Source organism: Passer domesticus, chromosome 2, assembly GCF_036417665.1.
Source record: "Passer domesticus isolate bPasDom1 chromosome 2, bPasDom1.hap1, whole genome shotgun sequence".
NCBI lineage: Eukaryota > Metazoa > Chordata > Aves > Passeriformes > Passeridae > Passer > Passer domesticus.
This window is the reverse complement of record NC_087475.1, coordinates 4197339-4215620: the sequence shown is the minus strand read 5'-3', so window position 1 is coordinate 4215620 and position 18282 is coordinate 4197339. Positions and strand designations below refer to the sequence as shown.

Genomic DNA, 18282 nt, shown 5'->3' with positions numbered 1-18282 from the left:
AGAGATGGCATAAAAAGTCCAGTGAAACTTATAGATAAAAAAAAAAAGAAAGAAAAAAGAAGGGAAGAGGAATCATGAACTCCAAGGAACTTCATAGGATTGAACTTCCAGTAAAGAGTTGTCCCCTGCTGCCTGATCGCAAATCAGTGATAAAAAAGTGGTTTTTTGAGAGAGCACATTGTGCCAGAGCTCCAGGAGTGTTTGGGCAAAGCTCTCAGGCACAAGATGGGATTGTTGGGGTGTCTGTGCAGGGGCAGGAGTTGGGCTTGGATCCTTGTGGGTCCCTTCCAGCTCAGGCTATTCTGTGATTCTTGAGCTTGTCCTGTGCCTGGACTGGTGGTGGAGTCACTGTCCCTGGGGGTGTTTAAGAAAAGACTGGATGTGGCACTCAGTGCCACGGTCTGGTTGACAAGGTGGTGTTGGGCCATAGGCTGGGCTTGATCTCAAAGGTCTTTCCCAGCCTGGTTGGTTCTGTGGCTCCTTCCAGCTCAGGATATTCTGTGTTTATTGGGGTGGTCCAGTGCAGGGCTAGGAATTAAAACTTGATCTCCTTAAGCATGTTTTGGCCCATCCCCTACAAACTGGTGTCTGTTGCAGTGAGGGTGGCTGTGACAAACCTCTCTGGTTCCCTGACTTCAGGGCAAGGGTGGTGAAAATGAGGAGGAGCAGATTCGATGGGGTTGCCCAAAAGGAACTTCAGTAAAGGGTGAAAACAACAAACAAAAAACTCCTGCATGAAGGGCAGGATCCCCAGACCTGAGATAAAGGGGAAGCAACAATATATACACTTGGGGTAGAATGTTCTAGAACAATAACCATATATGGAAAACAAGTAACCAGTAGAGGAGCAGAACTTGGATAACTTAGCATAACACCAAAGGCTTCTGGGGGGAACTCTCAAGCTCAGCCCAAGTTAAACAAATGATTCCCAGGGCTTGAAACTCAGGCCTAGGTCTTTTGGAGTAAAATGTGTCTGACTCTGGGTCACAGCTGGGCCAGCTCCCACAGGTGACCTTTGCTGTCAGCCACCTTCCCCTGGAGCTGCTTTGGGGTCTCTTGTGGGATCAGTCACCAACTCCTCTCTTGCGAGGCTGGGCCACCAAAAGCAAATAAAATGCTCTGACTGAGAAAGGGTTTTCTTTAATCAGCCACTAAGAAGAAGATGAGCGGAACAAATTTTGAATGAATTTTGCTTTCTGGCAGGTGGCACGGCGGTGGGGGAGGAGGAAGAACAAGCCCAAGATGAACTACGAGAAGCTAAGCCGGGGCCTGCGCTACTACTACGACAAGAACATCATCCACAAGACGTCGGGCAAGCGCTACGTGTACCGCTTCGTGTGCGACCTGCACAACCTGCTGGGCTACACCCCCGAGGAGCTGCACGCCATGCTGGGCGTGCAGCCCGACACCGAGGACTGATCCCAGGCCCTGGTCATCACTCTGGAGTCACCGGTGGGGACAATGCCCGGGAGCCACGGCAGCCAGGCCCGCCGCGCTCGGGGGGAGGCAGAGCGCGACCTTCATTTTGTGACCACGGAGAGCTGGGTGGCAGCGTGGGCTCGGTGGGGCTCTGGGGAGTGGGCACAGCCCTGGCTCTGGCACGGGGATGCTCCTGGGCTCAGCATTTGAGCTGCCTGCCCTGCCCCTCGAAGCGCTTTGACACTGCCCTGGAAGGATGGGTTGGCTGTGAAACCAAAGGTTGGCTGTGAGAAACCAGCGATGCAGCAGAGCTCTTGGCTGGGATGTTTTTGAAACACTGCCCTCCTCATGCAGTTTATTTAAAAACAAACACAAACTAATTTATTTGAAATGAGCAGTAAGGAGACAGGTATTCGTTTTCTTTTAAAGCACGTTTTGTTATTGTTATTATTATTGTTACTACTCCAGACATGTGCTGCATAGGTACATAAACACTCTCGTGTCCAAAACCAGATGTAGCAACTGTTAACAAAAAAAACCCCCACCCTTTAAAAGAAGGGAAGGAAAATCATACCATTTCAATATTCAGTTTGTATATATTCTGTGATTCCTTTGGAAACTCTGATGTTCCTATTTAACAGATACTGTATAGTGTAAATTAAACTAATTGTATGTGTGTTTTGAAATAGGATGAATGTAAACTTATCAAATGTGGGGTGGGGGGGTTCATGTTTGTCTAGGATGTACAAACTTCTGCAAATATTTAATTGGCCTGAGAGACAGCAGAAGTTCTATGCTCAGTGTGCATGCATTGGGGGGGGCAGGGAGGGAGGCCGGGCTCAGGATTTTGCCAAGTCTGAAGCTGGCAATTCTTTGTGCATTTTGGCATTTTTACAGGAAACTAATGTTGTGTTCTGGGACATAAAAGGGCCTGTTTGTGGTTTCTTCTGTAACTGAAAAATAAAAATATTAATATGGGTAAAATTACCTTTTTTTCTTTATAAATGGCATATGTTTTTCAACTTCTATGCATGTACTTTTAAAAAAAAAGTTTATATACAAGCCTTATTTTTTCAGTTCACTTGTCTCTTCCTGCAGTTTATTCTGTATGATTAAAATATGAATTCTATTTTTGGAAATAACTGTGACTCCTTTTCAAAGATCAGGAGGGTTTTATGTAGCAGCTATTTTTACTGCAAAAAAAAAAAAAAAAGAAGAAAAAAAATCACTGGAAAAACGTACTTTGTAAGAAAGCTTTATTTTTTATCTGAGCTTGATGTACAGTTAAATGTGTTGTACAGTGTGAGAGGTTTAAAAATATGACTTCATTAAAACCTCTTGAAAAGAAAATTTTGTGTGTGCTTTTTGATCTGGGAAGTTTCAGGGGAGTTCCTTCCTTGTTTGTTGGTTCAATCCTTGTCCAACCTTCACCACCCTCAACAGCTGCAGAATGAAAAAAGTAACCCAGAAAGAAAATAACCAGCCAGGCTTGGGGCTCATTGGAGAAAATGCTGCAAGAGTGGTCTGGAGCTGAGCTAGATGGATGCAACCACTCTCTCTGGATAGAAATTCGAGTTAACACCTTTGTGTTTTGCCTCTGAAAGAAAACTGGCAGCTCTGTGGTGTGAAAGAGCGTGTAAAGTGGTGGGGGAAGAGATGGAAAAACACAGGTGGGAAGACAGCTTTAGCTTGAACTGTTCCTATCCTGTGCAAAGGAACCCTGCTGTCTCCATCGTCATCTTCTTCATCCCTCCACCTTCCAGAGAAGCAGGAAATGCAGGAACATTTCCACACATTTAAAAAGTGAAAAATACAGGTATTAAATAATGTTGGCCCTAAACCTCTTGATCTTTCCACCAAACTGTCTTGTATTGCCCTAGATGTAGTCACCATGTGAAAAACCGTGGGCTGGGGTTTTTTGGGGAATGCCCAAAAATAGGCATTCCCCAAAAATTGCCTTTCTAAATAGGAGGAGTTGAGAGGGTAGGCCCCTGGTCAGCCCTAAACAGCTGTGGACTTATTTTTCCTTGTCCTTCAACCTCCGTTTTCCTTGTCCCTGTGAAGGAAAAGAATCACAGAATGGCTTGGTTTGGAAGATAAGATCATCCCCTTCCAGCCCCTTACCATGGACAGGGGTAGTGCTACGTGTGGTCCTGATCCTGAGGGAGTTATTTTGTGTGAAAATGAAGTATGGCTGTCATGAATGTGAGATTTTTGTTCCCCCCTTTCTCACACCATGGCTGCAGAGCACTAATTGTCTTCTCAACCTGGTCAAGTCCCATTTGCAGCTTTATTTTTTCCCTGAACACAGAACTATTTCTTTATTTAGACTGACACCGTGGTTGTCTCTTGCGTGGGTGATCGTTGCAGGTTCCAAATTAGAGGCTAAAGGAAAGTTGTTTATTTTCTTACCCCAGCAGAAAAAAGAAATTTCATGGTAGTAGAAGTATCCTGATCCATGTAACCCACGCTAGTGTGTTTGGCAGAAGTAAAAATATTCAAGCAAAAACATTGGAAAGGGCTGCCCAGGGGGGTGGTGGAGTCCCCATCCCTGGATGTGGCACTGGGCTGGGGACAAGGTGGGGATAGGGGACAGCTTGGACTCGATGCTTTTGGAGATCTTTTCCAACCTCAGTGGTTCTGTGTGAGCCATCCCATGAAAACCTGCTCTCCTGCACTGGACTGAGTCCACGCAGGTGTTCAGGCTGTAGCCCAGGGTGACCCAGAAGACAATCATTAAAGGATATTTTGTCACAGCACACACAGAAAGCCCTGCTCTGTGTTCTCAGCCACCCAGCATCAAAGAGGCTGTTGAAAGCAGTCTGGCTGAATTCTTCACCTTCTTCGGGACATGCCTCTCTGTGCTCCCAGCTGCCAGCTTTCCTCATGAGACAGCAGTCAAAATAAAGTCTTGCAGTTGGCACCTCCCCATGGCTGGCATATCACCTCTAATAACAGTTTGACTTCAAAGTCTTTGCCTTTTTTTTTTAATTAAAAACAAAATAAAAAGAAAAAAGTAGAGTTCCATCCCAAGTAAAACACCACCTCTGGGTTGGGAAATCTGTGAGCTACAAATGCTCAGTGTCCAGGGGACTTTTCTGGGAAACATCTGTCAGCTGCTCCTCATTCTCATACTCGCCCTAGGTCTGAGCTGTGTGCCACAGCGGCTGCAGGTGAGGATGGGGCAGATGATGGATCACTTATCCCAGTGCTTTATCCTTCATCTCCACCAGTGCCAGGAGGATTGAGCAAACCTGGCCACTCTCTGCTGGTGGCTCCCCAAGTGGAACCCCCATCCCCTCACGGTGCTCAGCCTCTTGGAAGGGACACCCTGCCTGCTTCTTTTCCTTCTCACTTTAGGATTTCTCATCTTGGCCAGCCCAAAAGCAAGGAGCCCCCTTGGCCACTCTCTACTGACTTGTCCTCAAGCACTGGAGGCCAGCACCTCACCTAGGCTCTGAGGTGAGGGCACACCAATGTTGTGCTCAGCAGCAGAACAAAGCTCTTTTATCTGTACCCTGATACTTTTTTGGCTTTTTGGCAGTCCCTGCACACTGAGCTGATGATTTCAGAGAGTTGTCAGCGATCCATTTCCTGGTAGCTACAGTTTCCAAGTTTAGCATCACATGCACTCAGCTTGGGTTATTTTTCCTTGGGTGGATTTCTTTAAACTAACCTACACTGATGCTCACCTGCCACCTTTTTGTGTGCTGTGAGGTCCTCCAGGAGTTTCTCACCAGCCCTCTGGCCTGTGGCTACTGAAACTACTCAGCATTATCTGCAAACCTGGAGGTTTCTCAGCCCTGAATTTCTGGCCCTGCTGGCTGTTAACATGCCAAGGATCAAAGGGATGGATGCAGAATTCAACCCTTCTCTTTCTAATTCCCATCTCTTCCATGGCTCTTTTGATGCCTTTTCCAAGGATGACCCAAATTTCGATGGGGTAAAGAATTTCCAGACCTTGGCCTTGTGAGTTTATCTTGTGTCTCTCTTTGTTCCTCTTGTGAAGTGGAGCACAAGTTGAACCCCCTGTGCTCACAGCACCATGTGACTGCAGCAACATTCATATGCCAGACACGTGAATGCTCAGAAGGCTAAAGAGGGAATAAAAGGTGTCCCTGTAAGCCAGAAGAATGAAAAAGTCACCCTAGGGCTCACAGCCTTTGGGGAAGGTAGCCAGGAACTCATGTCCAGTGCTTGCCATGTGATGTGCCCTCTGCAGCCACACAATCAGTGAAGTTATTAAAAATAAATAAGATATGCCGGTCAGTAACAGTGGAATTTGCTCTGTGCAAATTGAGATTTTCAAGTGATAAGTTTTTGGGAATGAATAAAGGAGTTATTAAGTAATTCTGTGCTTTGGGGAAGAAGCATCAGAGCTCGACATTTTTCTTCCTTCTGTCTCTACTTCTCTTGGCACTTACAATGAGGTGAATGATTAACTCAACAAAATATGAGTAGCAAGTAGAACAAATATAATGAAACCTCTGCATATGCAAAATGTGGAGGGGTTGGAAAATATTTTTCCCAGCTGCTGAGTACATAGAGAGAAAAATTGTCCAAAATCCCATATATAGAATGTTTACCATGGTTTTCTGCATCATGACCTAAAATGAGAGAGAAAATACAGAAGTCCTGATACAATTCCTCTAAAACCTGCATACCCAAAACCTGTTTGTTCCTTATTGTCCTTCACTATGAGCAGAGCCAGAAGGGAAAACAGGTTTGTCTGAGCATTCCTTCTGCTGTGGAGGGAAATCCAGAGCTCAGAGGGAGGTGAGCAAGCTGAGCCAAAATCGTGTGGTTTGGGAATGGAGGGAGATCCCACCACCAGTGTGTATGGGGCTGGCTCACCCCTGGGCTCCATCCCAGGGGCCAAAGGCAACACACAGAGGGGTAAAACCTGCAATCCCTCTGAAAAGCTGGTGGCCATGTCCTTCCTTCTGGAAAGCAGGGTTGGACTCATCCTCCTGAGGCTGAGGGGGGCAGTGATGGAGCGACAGCTCCTGACCTGCTCCGTGTACAGCTCACCTGCATGGTCTGGGGTGGGGTTGCCCTGCCACAGGAGGGTTTCCAGAGCCCATCTCCCATCTTTACCATCTGAGTGAAGTGCAGAAAGGAAGGAAAGTGTTTTCCATGAAATAGTTGCAGGTTAAAAGTCTGGTGCACTGAGAATAATTCTTCTCCTTCATCTGGATGTTCGAGGCTGGGATAGTGGAAGGAGTCCCAGCCCATGCAGGGGTTGGAACTGGATGAGCTCTAAGATCCCTTCACACCCAAATCATTCTATGATTCTGGAGCTAAATAAACCCATTCCTGCTTGGCTGCCTGTCTTTGGCCTGCTGTATCTTGAATCAAACTTCATTTCTTTGTCAAACTTTTTTTCCCCCTGACAGAAGGCAAAGAACAATCCAGCAGATGCAGTTCTCCCATTTAGCTTCCTGCCATTCACAGGGAGCTCTCATTCTCTTGCAGGGTGATTTTTTTTTTCTTTTGCCCTGTGGAAGAAGCAGAGCTCTTCCAAGAGAAATATCATTCCTCCTACATGCCTTTGAACAGACCTGTTTGTTTGTTTTCCCCACCCTGAGTGCCAGCCCTGGGAGATGCCAGGAACACGCTTCTTGCTGAAGCCAGGAGTGAGTCCCAAATCCCCTTCTCCCACACTGCCCATCCCACAGCCAGTCCTCCCTGGAGCCACTGCTGAGCCAGCAGGGACATCTCTGCCTAAGGATGGACTGGTTTGGAACAGTTCCCCCAATGTCCTGTGCACAAGGCTCCTTTTCTTCCTCATCAGGGCTCTATGCCTGCTGGCATCCCAATTTTTTTTCCTTTTTTTTTTTTAAACACATACAACCATTGTTGTTTATGTAGGGAAAATTCCACTTTCTCCTCGAGGGGCTTTGCCAGCTTGGGGTGTATCTTTTCCACAAGCAGTGCCTTTCAGAATTCACAGATCTCTCCTTCCCTTTTTCGTGCACATGAACACTTTTCATTCCCTATTTTTAAGCAATGTCTAAAATCTCCAGCTAAGCCCAGTGCTGAGATTGAGTCCTCATCCCATGACAGGGAAGGAGATTCTTGCTAGTGAGGAGTGGACATTGAGGCTGGTCCCTGTTTCTCTTCCCACACTTGAGTATCTCCAGCCTGCAGCAGCTCACAAATGGGGGATTTTCCATTCCCTGTGCAGACCTCCCCCAGGTACTCACTCAGTGCTCTTTTGTCTCATGGTGGCTTCCATGGGGTCACTTCTCCAGGGGTCAGCACAGCCAGTTCTCACTGGTGGCCTTGCCCTCACCTGGATGTCTTCCAAACCTTGAGGACTCCAGTGCCAAACTGGAAGTTGAGGGAGCTGATTTTCCTCCTACACTCTGATCTTGTGAGACCCCACCAGCAGTTCTGCATCCTGGTCCAGGCCTCCTGCACAAGAAAGATGTGGAATGTTGGAATGAGGGTGGAGGAGGCCACTGAGATGATCCCAGGGCTGGAGCCCTCTGCTCTGGAGCCAGGCTGGCAGAGCAGGGGGTGCTCACCTGGAGAGGAGAAGCTCCAGGAGAGCTCAGAGCCCTGCCAGGGCCTGAAGGGGCTCCAGGAGAGCTCAGAGGGACTATTCAGGCATGGAGTGACAGGACAAGGGAGAATGGCCTTAAGCTGAAGGAGGACATGTTTAGATGGGATATTAGAAAAAAAATTCCGCCCTGTGAGGGTGGGCAGGCCCTGGCACAGGGTGTCCAGAGCAGCTGTGGCTGCCCCTGGATCCCTGGCAGTGCCCAAGGCCAGGTTGGACACTGGGGCTGGAGCAGCCTGGCACAGTGGAAGGTGTTCCTGCCATGGCAAGGGGTGGCACTGGATGAATTTTAAGGTCCCTTCCAACCCAAACCATTCCACGATTCTATGAAATGTCCTCTGCCAGGGGTAACTCCAGCACCTGGGCAATTTTGACCATCATTGTGTGACTTTACCCAGCTCAGCCATGTGCAGTGACTCATTCAAAAAAACAAAAACCCATCAGTGGAGACCACAGAGGTCCATCTCTGCTCCATCCTCCCATCCTAAGTGAGCCAAGCTTTCCACTAGCAGGAGAAAGATGTTTATGGGAAGCAGGATGGTGCTTCCAGCTCTCTGCAGAGCACAGCAACCGGAAAAGCCAGCACGGAACAGCCTCTCAGGGAAGAGCTTTCCACTGCAGCGAGATTGGGCCCGAGATGTTCATGTTTTATTACATCCATTTTTCTCCAAGAAATATTAAAATGCTCTCACTCTTTGAAGGGAGAGGGGAAATAAAGCACAGGAGGTGCCGAGCTGTCCCTAAGCAACGTATCAAATAAAACAATAAACTGTTCGCAGGCAGAATGGCTTTAAAAGTACCCACAGCACTTGCAGGCTGTCAGGGGAAGAATAGGAATGGAAATGATTCCGAAAATTATTAGTAATACCTTAACAACAGCCCCTTAATAACTCCCACAGACTCTTCTGTCACCAGCACAGCCGAGCTGCTGCTCCATGCCAATTACTGTCCCTGCATTTCCCTCTGCTTGAGAGGGATTTGCAGAGGATCCAGCTGAGGCCTGAGTGAGATTCTGCTGCTGTTGCAAGTCCCCAGAGGTGGTGTTGGGTGGAAGCTCCCCCAGCTCCCCAGAAACAGAGTTTTAATGTGGCTCAGGAAAGGAACTCGGCCCTGCAGCTGCATTCCTGCAGTTCCTTCACTGCAGGGCCTGACTTCCCTTGCAGGAGCATGGAGGGACAGGACAAGGGGAAATGGCTTCAAACTGAAAGAAAGTAGGGTTAGATTGAATAATAGGGAAAAAAATCTTCCCTGTGAGGGTGGGCAGGCCCTGGCACAGGGTGCCCAGAGCAGCTGTGGCTGCCCCTGGATCCCTGGCAGTGCCCAAGGCCAGGCTGGACACTGGGGCTGGAGCAGCCTGGGACAGTGGAAGGTGTCCCTGCCATGGCAGGGGTGGCACTGGATGACTTTTAAGGTCCCTTCCACCCCAAACCATCATGATTCTATGATTCTATGACCCTCACGTTGCTCATGGAGGCTCTTTTTGCTTTGGTTTTACGTCCCAGACTCTTCCAGTCGAGGATCTGCAAACACTAAAAGCAGGGAGCAGGGAGAACGTGGCTTCTGCCTTGTCACTGCAGCCTGGCAAAGCCTTTCCCTGCCCTGTGGCCACCCCTTGACTCCTCATTTCCTACAAGGCTTTTTTCTCCCATTTCTGGACAGCACGGAAGGGCTGGGAATGCGAGTGGAAGGAGGGTCATGATCCTTATTGTTCCTCGTTCCTGTGTGTGGGAGGCAGGAGAAATAAAGAGAGCTGGTCCTCAGCAGCCTCTTTGGGCCTGGCTGTAAATCAGAGCAGCTCCATCCAGGAAATACCCAGAGCACCTTATCAGTCCCTGACAGCCCACCCAGCTCCCTCCTGCCCTTCCTGGCCAGCACGGGGGGACAAGAGGGGACAGGGACTGCCTCTGGCTGCTCGAGCTCCCAGAGCTCTCAGAGAACTGTGCAGAGCCTCTGTCTGCAGGGAGGGAAACAACCACATCCCAAAGCAGGGCTCAGGCATCAAGTGGGACCTGCATCCTGGAGTAACTCTGCTCCCAGCATGGGTAAGCAAAGCCAGGGGATGCCACGGGGAATATTGCACTGCTGCTTTTCTGAGTCATTCTCCCACCTAGAAAAGCCCAAAGTAAAAATAGCTCCAGCTTTCCTTTTGGGCCTGGAATAGGAGGGAAGAGGGAGCATGAACTGGCACAGAAAGTGTCCTTGTGGATACTTTTCCCTGCTCTATCTGTGGATGGCACAGCCCTTCATCCCCTTGGATTTCCAGGCTGGCTATCAAGCCACCATCCCTACAAATGGAGGAGAGCAGGGCTGCTCACCCTGTCCCCAAAAATAAATAGAGGAACAGAACGTGGTCCCTGGGTGAAGTCATGGGTGTGAACACAAAGTTCTCCACCGGCTTATGAAATCCCAGCTGAGCTGCTAGGAAAGGGATTCAGCATTGCAGCACAGCCTCTACACACTCAACACTGCTGCTTTACTATTAAAAACCAAGGAAGTTTGCAAGAGAAAACCACATTTGCAAAATGTGGGAGAAGATTACATCACTGTATTGTGAATGTCCTCACTATTCTGGCTTTGGCAGGCCTGCATGTCAGGAACAAGTGCTCAGCTCTTGAGCAACCATGTGTGTCAGCACACAGAAAACCTGGCTAGATATTCAACAGTGTCACAAGGACAAGCTGCTTATCACATTTTAAGGTTTTCAAAAAAATTTTTTAAGGCTGCTTTTTTCTTACATGTAGTGTCAGGCTCTTTAGGTTAGGTTAGACTCAGTACTCCAAGGGAAAATGCTTTGTGAGCAGGAGACTTTTCTTGGTTGAATATTTATCTGTCAAAGAATGCATGTGAAACCGGACTAGATTATTCAGATTTGTGCCAGACTTGTCCCTGTTTCAGTTGGGATAAAAAAAAAAATAGAGGATGTATTTGTAGTCTTATATTTCAAAATGTTCTACTGAAAGATCTGCTTTTTCATCTCAACATTTCTGTCCCTCCCTGACTTTGCCCAAAATGAGAACTGAAAACAGAACATGCCATACTTTATGAATGAAAGGTTTTATCTGGCCAAAAGGAAACTCTGTGTTTGGGGGTGGGGGAAAAAGCCATCAAAACAACACCAAAAAAAAGTTTTAATTCTTGTGTTTTAAACTAAGAATGTTTGATGTTTATCAGCCTCTCATTTGAATTACTTAGGAGTGCATGAAAACCAAGATAAGGTGGTTTACATATTTCCCTTGCTGGAGATGGGCTGTTTGTTCTTGCAATGTACAAAGCAGTTTAAGCTTTACATTTTAATGTGACATATTTATGGGAAATAAAGAAACAAACTACTTGCATCATCATGTCTTCAATTCTAATGCAAATTTCCTTTCCTACTGATAGAAAAGACAAATAAAACCAAGGCTCAACCCAGGGAAGTCCTAACAGCATCTCCCTTCCTTGGCTGTGCTCATCTTTCTCCTCTCAGGATATAAAATCAGTCCTTGTTACAAGTCCCAGGTCTGGACAAGGCCTGAATTTCTATGGAGAAAGACAAACAAACACTGAAAAATTTCATTTAGGGAAGTAGTCTGTTCTTTGGTTGTTTGCTTATTTAAAAGGAAATAAACAACTCTGTAGCAACTCACGAGAAAATCTCAACAGGAGGATTTTAATTGGGTTTTCTCCTTAGATCTGCAGAGTGCTAAATCTGCTTTTTAGCTTGGTGAGTCAGGTTTGTGATTATTTTATTATTGGTGTCTTCCTATTTGAAGCTTCAGGTGGAAAAATAAAAAAAATCCTATTATTATGCACAAATTCAAATCCACCACGTAAAGCTTTACCAACAGGAAAACTGTCTGGATTTGGATTCAAAGGCAAGGGTAAACTTACAAACATTTTTAGTGTTTTCCAGGTTTGGAAAGTTTATCAGCTTGGAAAACATCCCATTCCTGAAACGAAACACACCGTGACCAAACAGCACTAATTCCCAGAAATATTTGTGACATTTGTGTTCTAGCCTGGAACTCAAACTTCTGGATATGGCAGGAGAGGCCACCTCAGGGAGTGCACAAAGTCAGAAATACCCAAGGTGCTCCCTGGGGAACATCTTCAGGGATGGGGAGTCCACCACCTCCCTGGGCAGCCCCTTCCAGTGCTTGACCAGCCCTTTCAGTGAAGAAATTCTTCCTGAAATTTCTGCCTTGGGAGGGAAATGAGTCTGGTGCAGAAAACTCAGCCTTGTGGATCATTTCTGAGAGCTGCTAATCATCGGGGAGGGGAACAGAGAGGACAGATTCCTGATACAGGGACAGCTGGGAAGATGAACTCCATAAACTCAAGGCAACTGAGTGTGAAATCACAAAGCTTGGGGACAAAATTGGGCTAGGGAAGAAGAAACTTTGACCATGGTGATGTTTCTTTCTAGAATAGTTGTGCATAATCCTAGAATCATGGAATGGTTTGGGTTGGAAAAGACCCTAAAGATCATCCAGTTCCAACAGCCCAGGCTGCTCTGGGTCATCCATCCTGGCTTTGAACACTCCCAGGGATCCAGGGGCAGCCACAGCTTCGTGGGGCAACCTGTGCCAGGGCTTCCCACCCTCAGAGGGAAGAATTCCTTCCTAAAATCCAACCTGACCCTGCTCTCTGTCAGTTTGAAGCCATTCCCCCTCGTCCTGTCACTCCAGGCTCTTGGAAATAGTCTCTGCTCACCGGATGAACTCCCCATAAACTCTCCTGAGCCATATGGCAAAAAGTGTATCTCTGGAAAATGCAAATCTGATGATGGAGTAGCTGATGAAGACTCAACAAAGCTCAGTGTCTAAAAATTAAAGCCAGATATGAGTGTTCTGTGGAAAAATAAGCACATTTTTCATAACCAATGGAAACAACACTTCGTGTTGTGTACTGGATTCTTCACCTCTAGAAATGCCATCATCAGGACAGGAAGGGGTTTTTTCAGCTGATGTGCTCAGGCTCAGATGAGAATCAGTTCAAGGAAAATTCAGTTCAAGGAAATCCAAGAGATGACGTGATGGGTCTGACATCAGATTGTGAGATCAGGCTGTGTCTCTTTGAGCAGGAAAGGCAGCCCTGGGACTGTCTCAGAGCTTTGGCCTTTTATGGGGTGACACAACCTACAACCCTCCAGCAGGAGCCTGAATTTATGGAGCATTACACTAAAAAGTGAGGCAGAAACCCCCCCTCACCCTTTATTTTGCTGTCCTCTCCCCACACCCAGCACAGCTTCTCTGATTCCCCTAAATTCTCCCTGCTTTTCTCACCAGAGGCCTCAGCTTGGAATGCTTTTAATGGAGCTTTGTTTGTGCAAATGCCTGGAAAGACCTTCCATAAACTGCTCCTACCAAACACCCACAGCGATGCCCGAACACGCAGCTCCCGCTGTTGCTCAAGATCATTTGACGTCTCATTAAAGAGACACCGCTGCTTAATCCTCATTTTTTCCATGCTTTGAAAAGCAGAGACGTTTCAAGAAAAAGGGGGCAGGTTTTGTTTCTGGAAGTGTCTGTGCTCTTTCAGTTTCCTGTTGGGTTTCATGGCAATCTCACCCTTAATAGGTGCAATTTTGAGGCTGCGCAACTCCGCCTGCAGCGCTGGATTTCTGTGTTTGGGGCGTGTTTCACACAATTGCAGCTCCAGCACAAGCACCACTGGCCAGGGGAGTGCTCCTGACACGGTGCCAGGCTGAGACCACACGTGCAGTGGCTCCTCTTCCAGCAGCCAGCTGCCTGATCAGCTCAGAACAAGCTGCAGGGCTCACACTTGTGGACAAAATGATAAGTGGGATCATGCAAACCCCTGGCTCTAAACCAAAATCAGGCCTCCAGCAGCCAAACTCAGCTCTTGGTGCTGGAGGGAAATAAGCAGCTGGTTTTGGTGCTCCAGCCTGGCAGGAGGTACCTCTGTGAGCCCAGGGCTGGATGGAGTTTTTCTGGGAGCCGTGGAGTTGTCAAGGGACTCAAAGCTGCCACAGAGGATGATCAGGGGCAATATGAAATTTAGCAAGGGAAAATGACAGATTCTGCACAAACTGGGATGTTGGAACCCTGGATGCTGATAATTTCAGCCTTTCTGTGCTGCCAGGCACTGACCCCCAGGAGAGCACTGCATTGACCTGAGGCCCTGGAGAAGCTTCCAAAATGGAATGACAGAACTGGGATTGTGGGTGTGCAGTTTGAATAGAAGTGTGTGATATCACAGGCTGGGAAACTCAGAGTTTAAGGGTTTAGAATATAGTGATATATATATAAAACAAGATAGAGGTTTTAAAGTGGTAGCTTGTCCTTCTTCTTCACCTTCTTGTTCATAGGTTTGAGTAGTATTTTGTAATTAGATAGAAAAGTAATCATCACAGGACACAAAAAGTTAATTATTAGGTTAAAAGTGAAAATAATTTATGTGTAATTTCTTAATTAGATAGTTTAGCCTTAAAAGACCTTATAAAGAAAGACAGTTAGCCATTTTGTACCTTGTTAGTGAAATACTGCAGAACTCACACCTTGTAAGTCTGTGATATAGATAAGACATAATAAACACCTGAGTCTGAACATGAACTAGCATCTTGAATGCTTCAATCCCAGCTTTAACAGAGGCAGAAAATAAGCCAAAAAGCAGCACTGGGGAATGAGATTCTGAAGAGCAGTGCCATGGAAAGGGACCTGGGGGTCCTGGTTGATGGCAACTGGATCTGAGTCAGCAGTGCCCTGGAGGGCAGGAGGGACATCCATGTCCCCAGGCCCAGCATCCCTGGCTGGGACACAGAGGGATTGTCCCACTCTGCTCAGGGCTGGGGTGGCCTCAACCTTGTCATTGTGAGCAGTTTTGGGCACCAAAATATAAGAAAGACATTAAATCGTTAGAGAGTGTCCAGAGAAGGGCAATGAAGGTGGTGGAAGGCCTTGGGGGGAAGAGTGTGAAGAGCACTTGGTTGTTCAGCCTGGAGAAGAGGGGGCTGAGGGGAGACCCCATTGCAGTCTGCAACTTCCTGGTGAGGGAAAAGGAGGGGCAGGCACTGATCTCTGCTCTGTGGGAATGGTCTGAAGCTGAGTCAGGGAGGTTTAGGCTGGATATCAGGAAAAGTTCCTCACCCAGAGGGTGGCTGGCTCTGGAGCAGGGTCCCCAGGGAAGTGATCACAGCAGCAAGGCTGACAGAGCTCATGTTTGAGCTCTCAGGCCCAGCTGTGACTGCTGGGGATGGTCCTGGGAAGGAGCAGGAGTTGGATTCATGATCCCTGTGGGTCTCTCCCAACTCAGCCCGGTCTGTGATTCTGTAATGGGTGGAAACCCCCACCTCCATCCACCCCTGGGAATTACTCACCCTCCAGACACTCAGGGAATTTGCAGGTGCTGCAGGGAGCAGGCAGATTGCCAGCTCCAGACACTTGGCTATGGCACCATTGCCCAACTCAAGAGCAGCCTCACCTGAACAGGCAATATGAGGACAATTAAGATATCTAATCACAGATCAAGCCCTCTCCTTTACTGATAGTGGGGACAAGAGGAGAAATACCAGCAGAGTGGCACTCCCAGGTGAGCACAGTTTGCACATTCCTTGTGCTGGGGTCCACCTGGACAGGGCAGAGCAGCCAGCAGGAGCCTCAACACACGTGGCAGAAGTGCTCTTTGCTTTCATTCTTGCACTGGTTTCAAACCTGGGGCAACAAAACAAACAGCAGGAGCATCTGTGCTGTGCTTTGAATCCAAACCCTGTGTCAGTAGAGTCCTGGATCATTTCTGTCACAAGACTGAGGGTGCAGCAAGGTAACAGGATCCCACCTCCCATAAAAATCGACTTTTCTCAGAAATGAGCCGTGTGTGTCAACATCTTTCTCTGAATCAGGCCCAGACAGCCACTGTGATCCATCATCCACAGCCCCCTGTCAGCCAGGGATTCCAAAGGCTGACAAATCCCTCGTGATAAGGGATAAATTATAATCAGCTGTTGTTGTGAAGATTGGAATAAACGCACATTTATTGCAGATGCATCTGCTGGGGCAGCTCACGACACGCCACGAGCTCTTCTGGTGGTGCAGCCCTGTTCCCTCAAAGGAAAACTGAGAGGACAAGGAAATAAAAAAAAGCAGCTTGCGGATTTCACAGTCTGTTTCATTCCAGTTAAGGATCACAAATCAAATGGATTCCTGAGTCACAAACATTTCCTACAAAGCAAAGCAAAGGCAGATTTGCATTGAATACAATGTCAGAGCTTTGTCACTGAAAATCTGCCTCTGTTTGAGGGGGACACTCCTGTGCTCTTCTCTTGGTGCAGAGCTGAGTGGTTCAGCACAAGGAACTTGACTGAAATACTGCTGTAGACAAGTAACAGGTCATTTAAAGCCCTGTGTGTTAAAACATTGTGAAACAGGAGTACTTCACTAGGAAATAGCAGGCAAAGAAACTGCCCAGGGCTGGGCCATGAATGTGATGTCTCAAGGAAAGTTACACAAATAGCTTGAACTTCAAAAGGAAAAATAACCCAAGCATACACAAACTCTTTAGGAAATACACCTTTTTCCTGTCTCCATGTCCCTCATGAAGAGTACTAATCCTCTTTTACACCCACAAGACACACTCTTTAACCTGTGAGGGATTAGGGTGGTTTCTTTGTCTAATTTATTTCTTACTGTGATACCCAAGAGCAACAAAAAACCTCCAGACAAGGGACTTTTCTTTGAAACCTGCCCTCAGGTGAAACTGGGCTGTGACTCACCTCTCAGGTAGCCAGTTTAGGTGGAAGCCAAGAACATCTGAGGTGTCAACCAGAGGTGACCAGAAACCAAGGTCATAAAAATACCAGAAACATTTTTTGTCATGGAAATTAAACTAAAGATCTCCTGAGCCTTTCAAAAGCTACCTGTGAGTCTGCTTCCCAAAAGGATTCCTGGCACAAACAAGCCCAGCTTCAGCCCAGCTGGATCAGCCTCTCTGACCCTGGAAAACTCCTTCCACTTTCTTCCAAGCACCTCCCTCTGAGAGTCCTTGCATGGGCACAGTGGAGGACAAAGCTGAACTTCTTCCCAGACTGCCTGAGAGAAGAACGACTCAGTCAAGAAAAGCCATTAACAAATGTCAAGCCCTGGGGAGTGCAGGAGAGGGGGAGAGCAACAATAAGAGTCAATGCTTTTATAGTTGTTTTTTTTTTCTTCCCCTGCATGTAATTTGTGTGAATTGATCTTACTAGGAGTTGCTTCCACGTAGTGTGATGTGACCTTACAGAAATGTATGATTTTAGGAGGCAAATTTTATTCTGTTTGGTTTTGTCTTTTTTTTTTTTTATCAAGTGGTTACTCCAGAAATAAAAGAATCTTACTTAACTCAAAAAAAAAAAATCTCTGAAAATAATGAAATCTAAAGCAAAAAAGGCAGACTTCTTTCTTCTGCAGACCTCAGCTCATGGTACTGTTACAGACCCAAGCAGAAGTGAGGAAAAATGTTCCTACCTTTTTAGTGCTCAGTGGATTCTGTTCACCCAAGAGTTAGGGGTAAAATGTGCTCTGCAGTTCAGCTGCAGATGTGATACCAAACTGTCATGGGGCAGGGTTGAATTCCCGGTCAGGACATCCTATTTTGCTTCTGATTAACTTCTGGTTTTGCTTTTCATGTGATGCCCATTAAACTGTTTGGTTTGCTGACTGAAGCAGGGTTTTCAGCTGCTGAGTCCTTCCAGCAGCTATTTAGTAAAACCCTTGACATTCCCAGTTGAATTATCCTGATGCCAAGAAATCCAGAAAACAGTTCAGGACTCATTTCCAAGCTTTTCATCTCTGGGTTGCTAGCAGGAATGTATGACTTGAGATCTGTGGACTGCTTGGTATACTCCCTTACTAGAATTTCAAATAATATCCCTTAGAAACAATAATAAACTCAACTCATAAACCATCCAGGGCTGGAAAGAAGTCGTCCCAGTATTCCTGCTGAAAACTGCCTTTGGATCTCAGTGCTTTGATGGAGCAGAAGTGCATTGTTTCCTGGCTAAATTAAATGAAAGCAAGTTTGTGTGCATTCATTCCTGTGCCCACGCTCACTTCCCTTCAGTCCCTCACTCCCTGAGGGGATGAGGAGGACGTGCTGCTGTCTGCTCCACATTATTCTCCACCAGCCCCATGTAGAGCCCAGTGGGTCCTTCTGGTGACCCCTGGGTTTATGATGATGCAGCAGGGTGATGGAGGAGCAAATCAGAAGCACAGAACTTAAGAATCTTTTTTGCACTCACTCCACAAATATATCAGGGAGATAAAACTTCCGGGGGATAAACTTCTGGCTCTGAGGAAGTGCCTAACACAGAACAGCAATTTTTT

General features: G+C 46.9%; 1 protein-coding gene and 2 long non-coding RNA genes across 3 annotated transcripts in view; 2 read left to right on the top strand and 1 right to left on the bottom strand.

Annotated features, from left to right (window-relative positions):
• Positions 1–2769, top strand: part of ETS2 (ETS proto-oncogene 2, transcription factor) — a 14342-nt gene extending 11573 nt beyond the window's left edge. The window contains exon 10 of the mRNA XM_064406292.1: positions 1204–2769. Coding sequence (XP_064262362.1) covers positions 1204–1419 — 216 coding nt within the window. The 3' untranslated portion in view covers positions 1420–2769. The remainder of the gene's footprint in view (positions 1–1203) is intronic.
• Positions 1–18282, top strand: part of LOC135292240 (uncharacterized) — a 192859-nt gene that overhangs the window by 65409 nt on the left and 109168 nt on the right. The gene's annotated exons all lie outside the window — the stretch shown is intronic.
• Positions 2607–18282, bottom strand: LOC135292052 (uncharacterized). Its single transcript, XR_010354611.1, has 2 exons — positions 16839–18282; positions 2607–7836 (listed from the first exon to the last, which is right to left on the bottom strand). It is a non-coding gene; the product is annotated as an uncharacterized LOC135292052 (long non-coding RNA).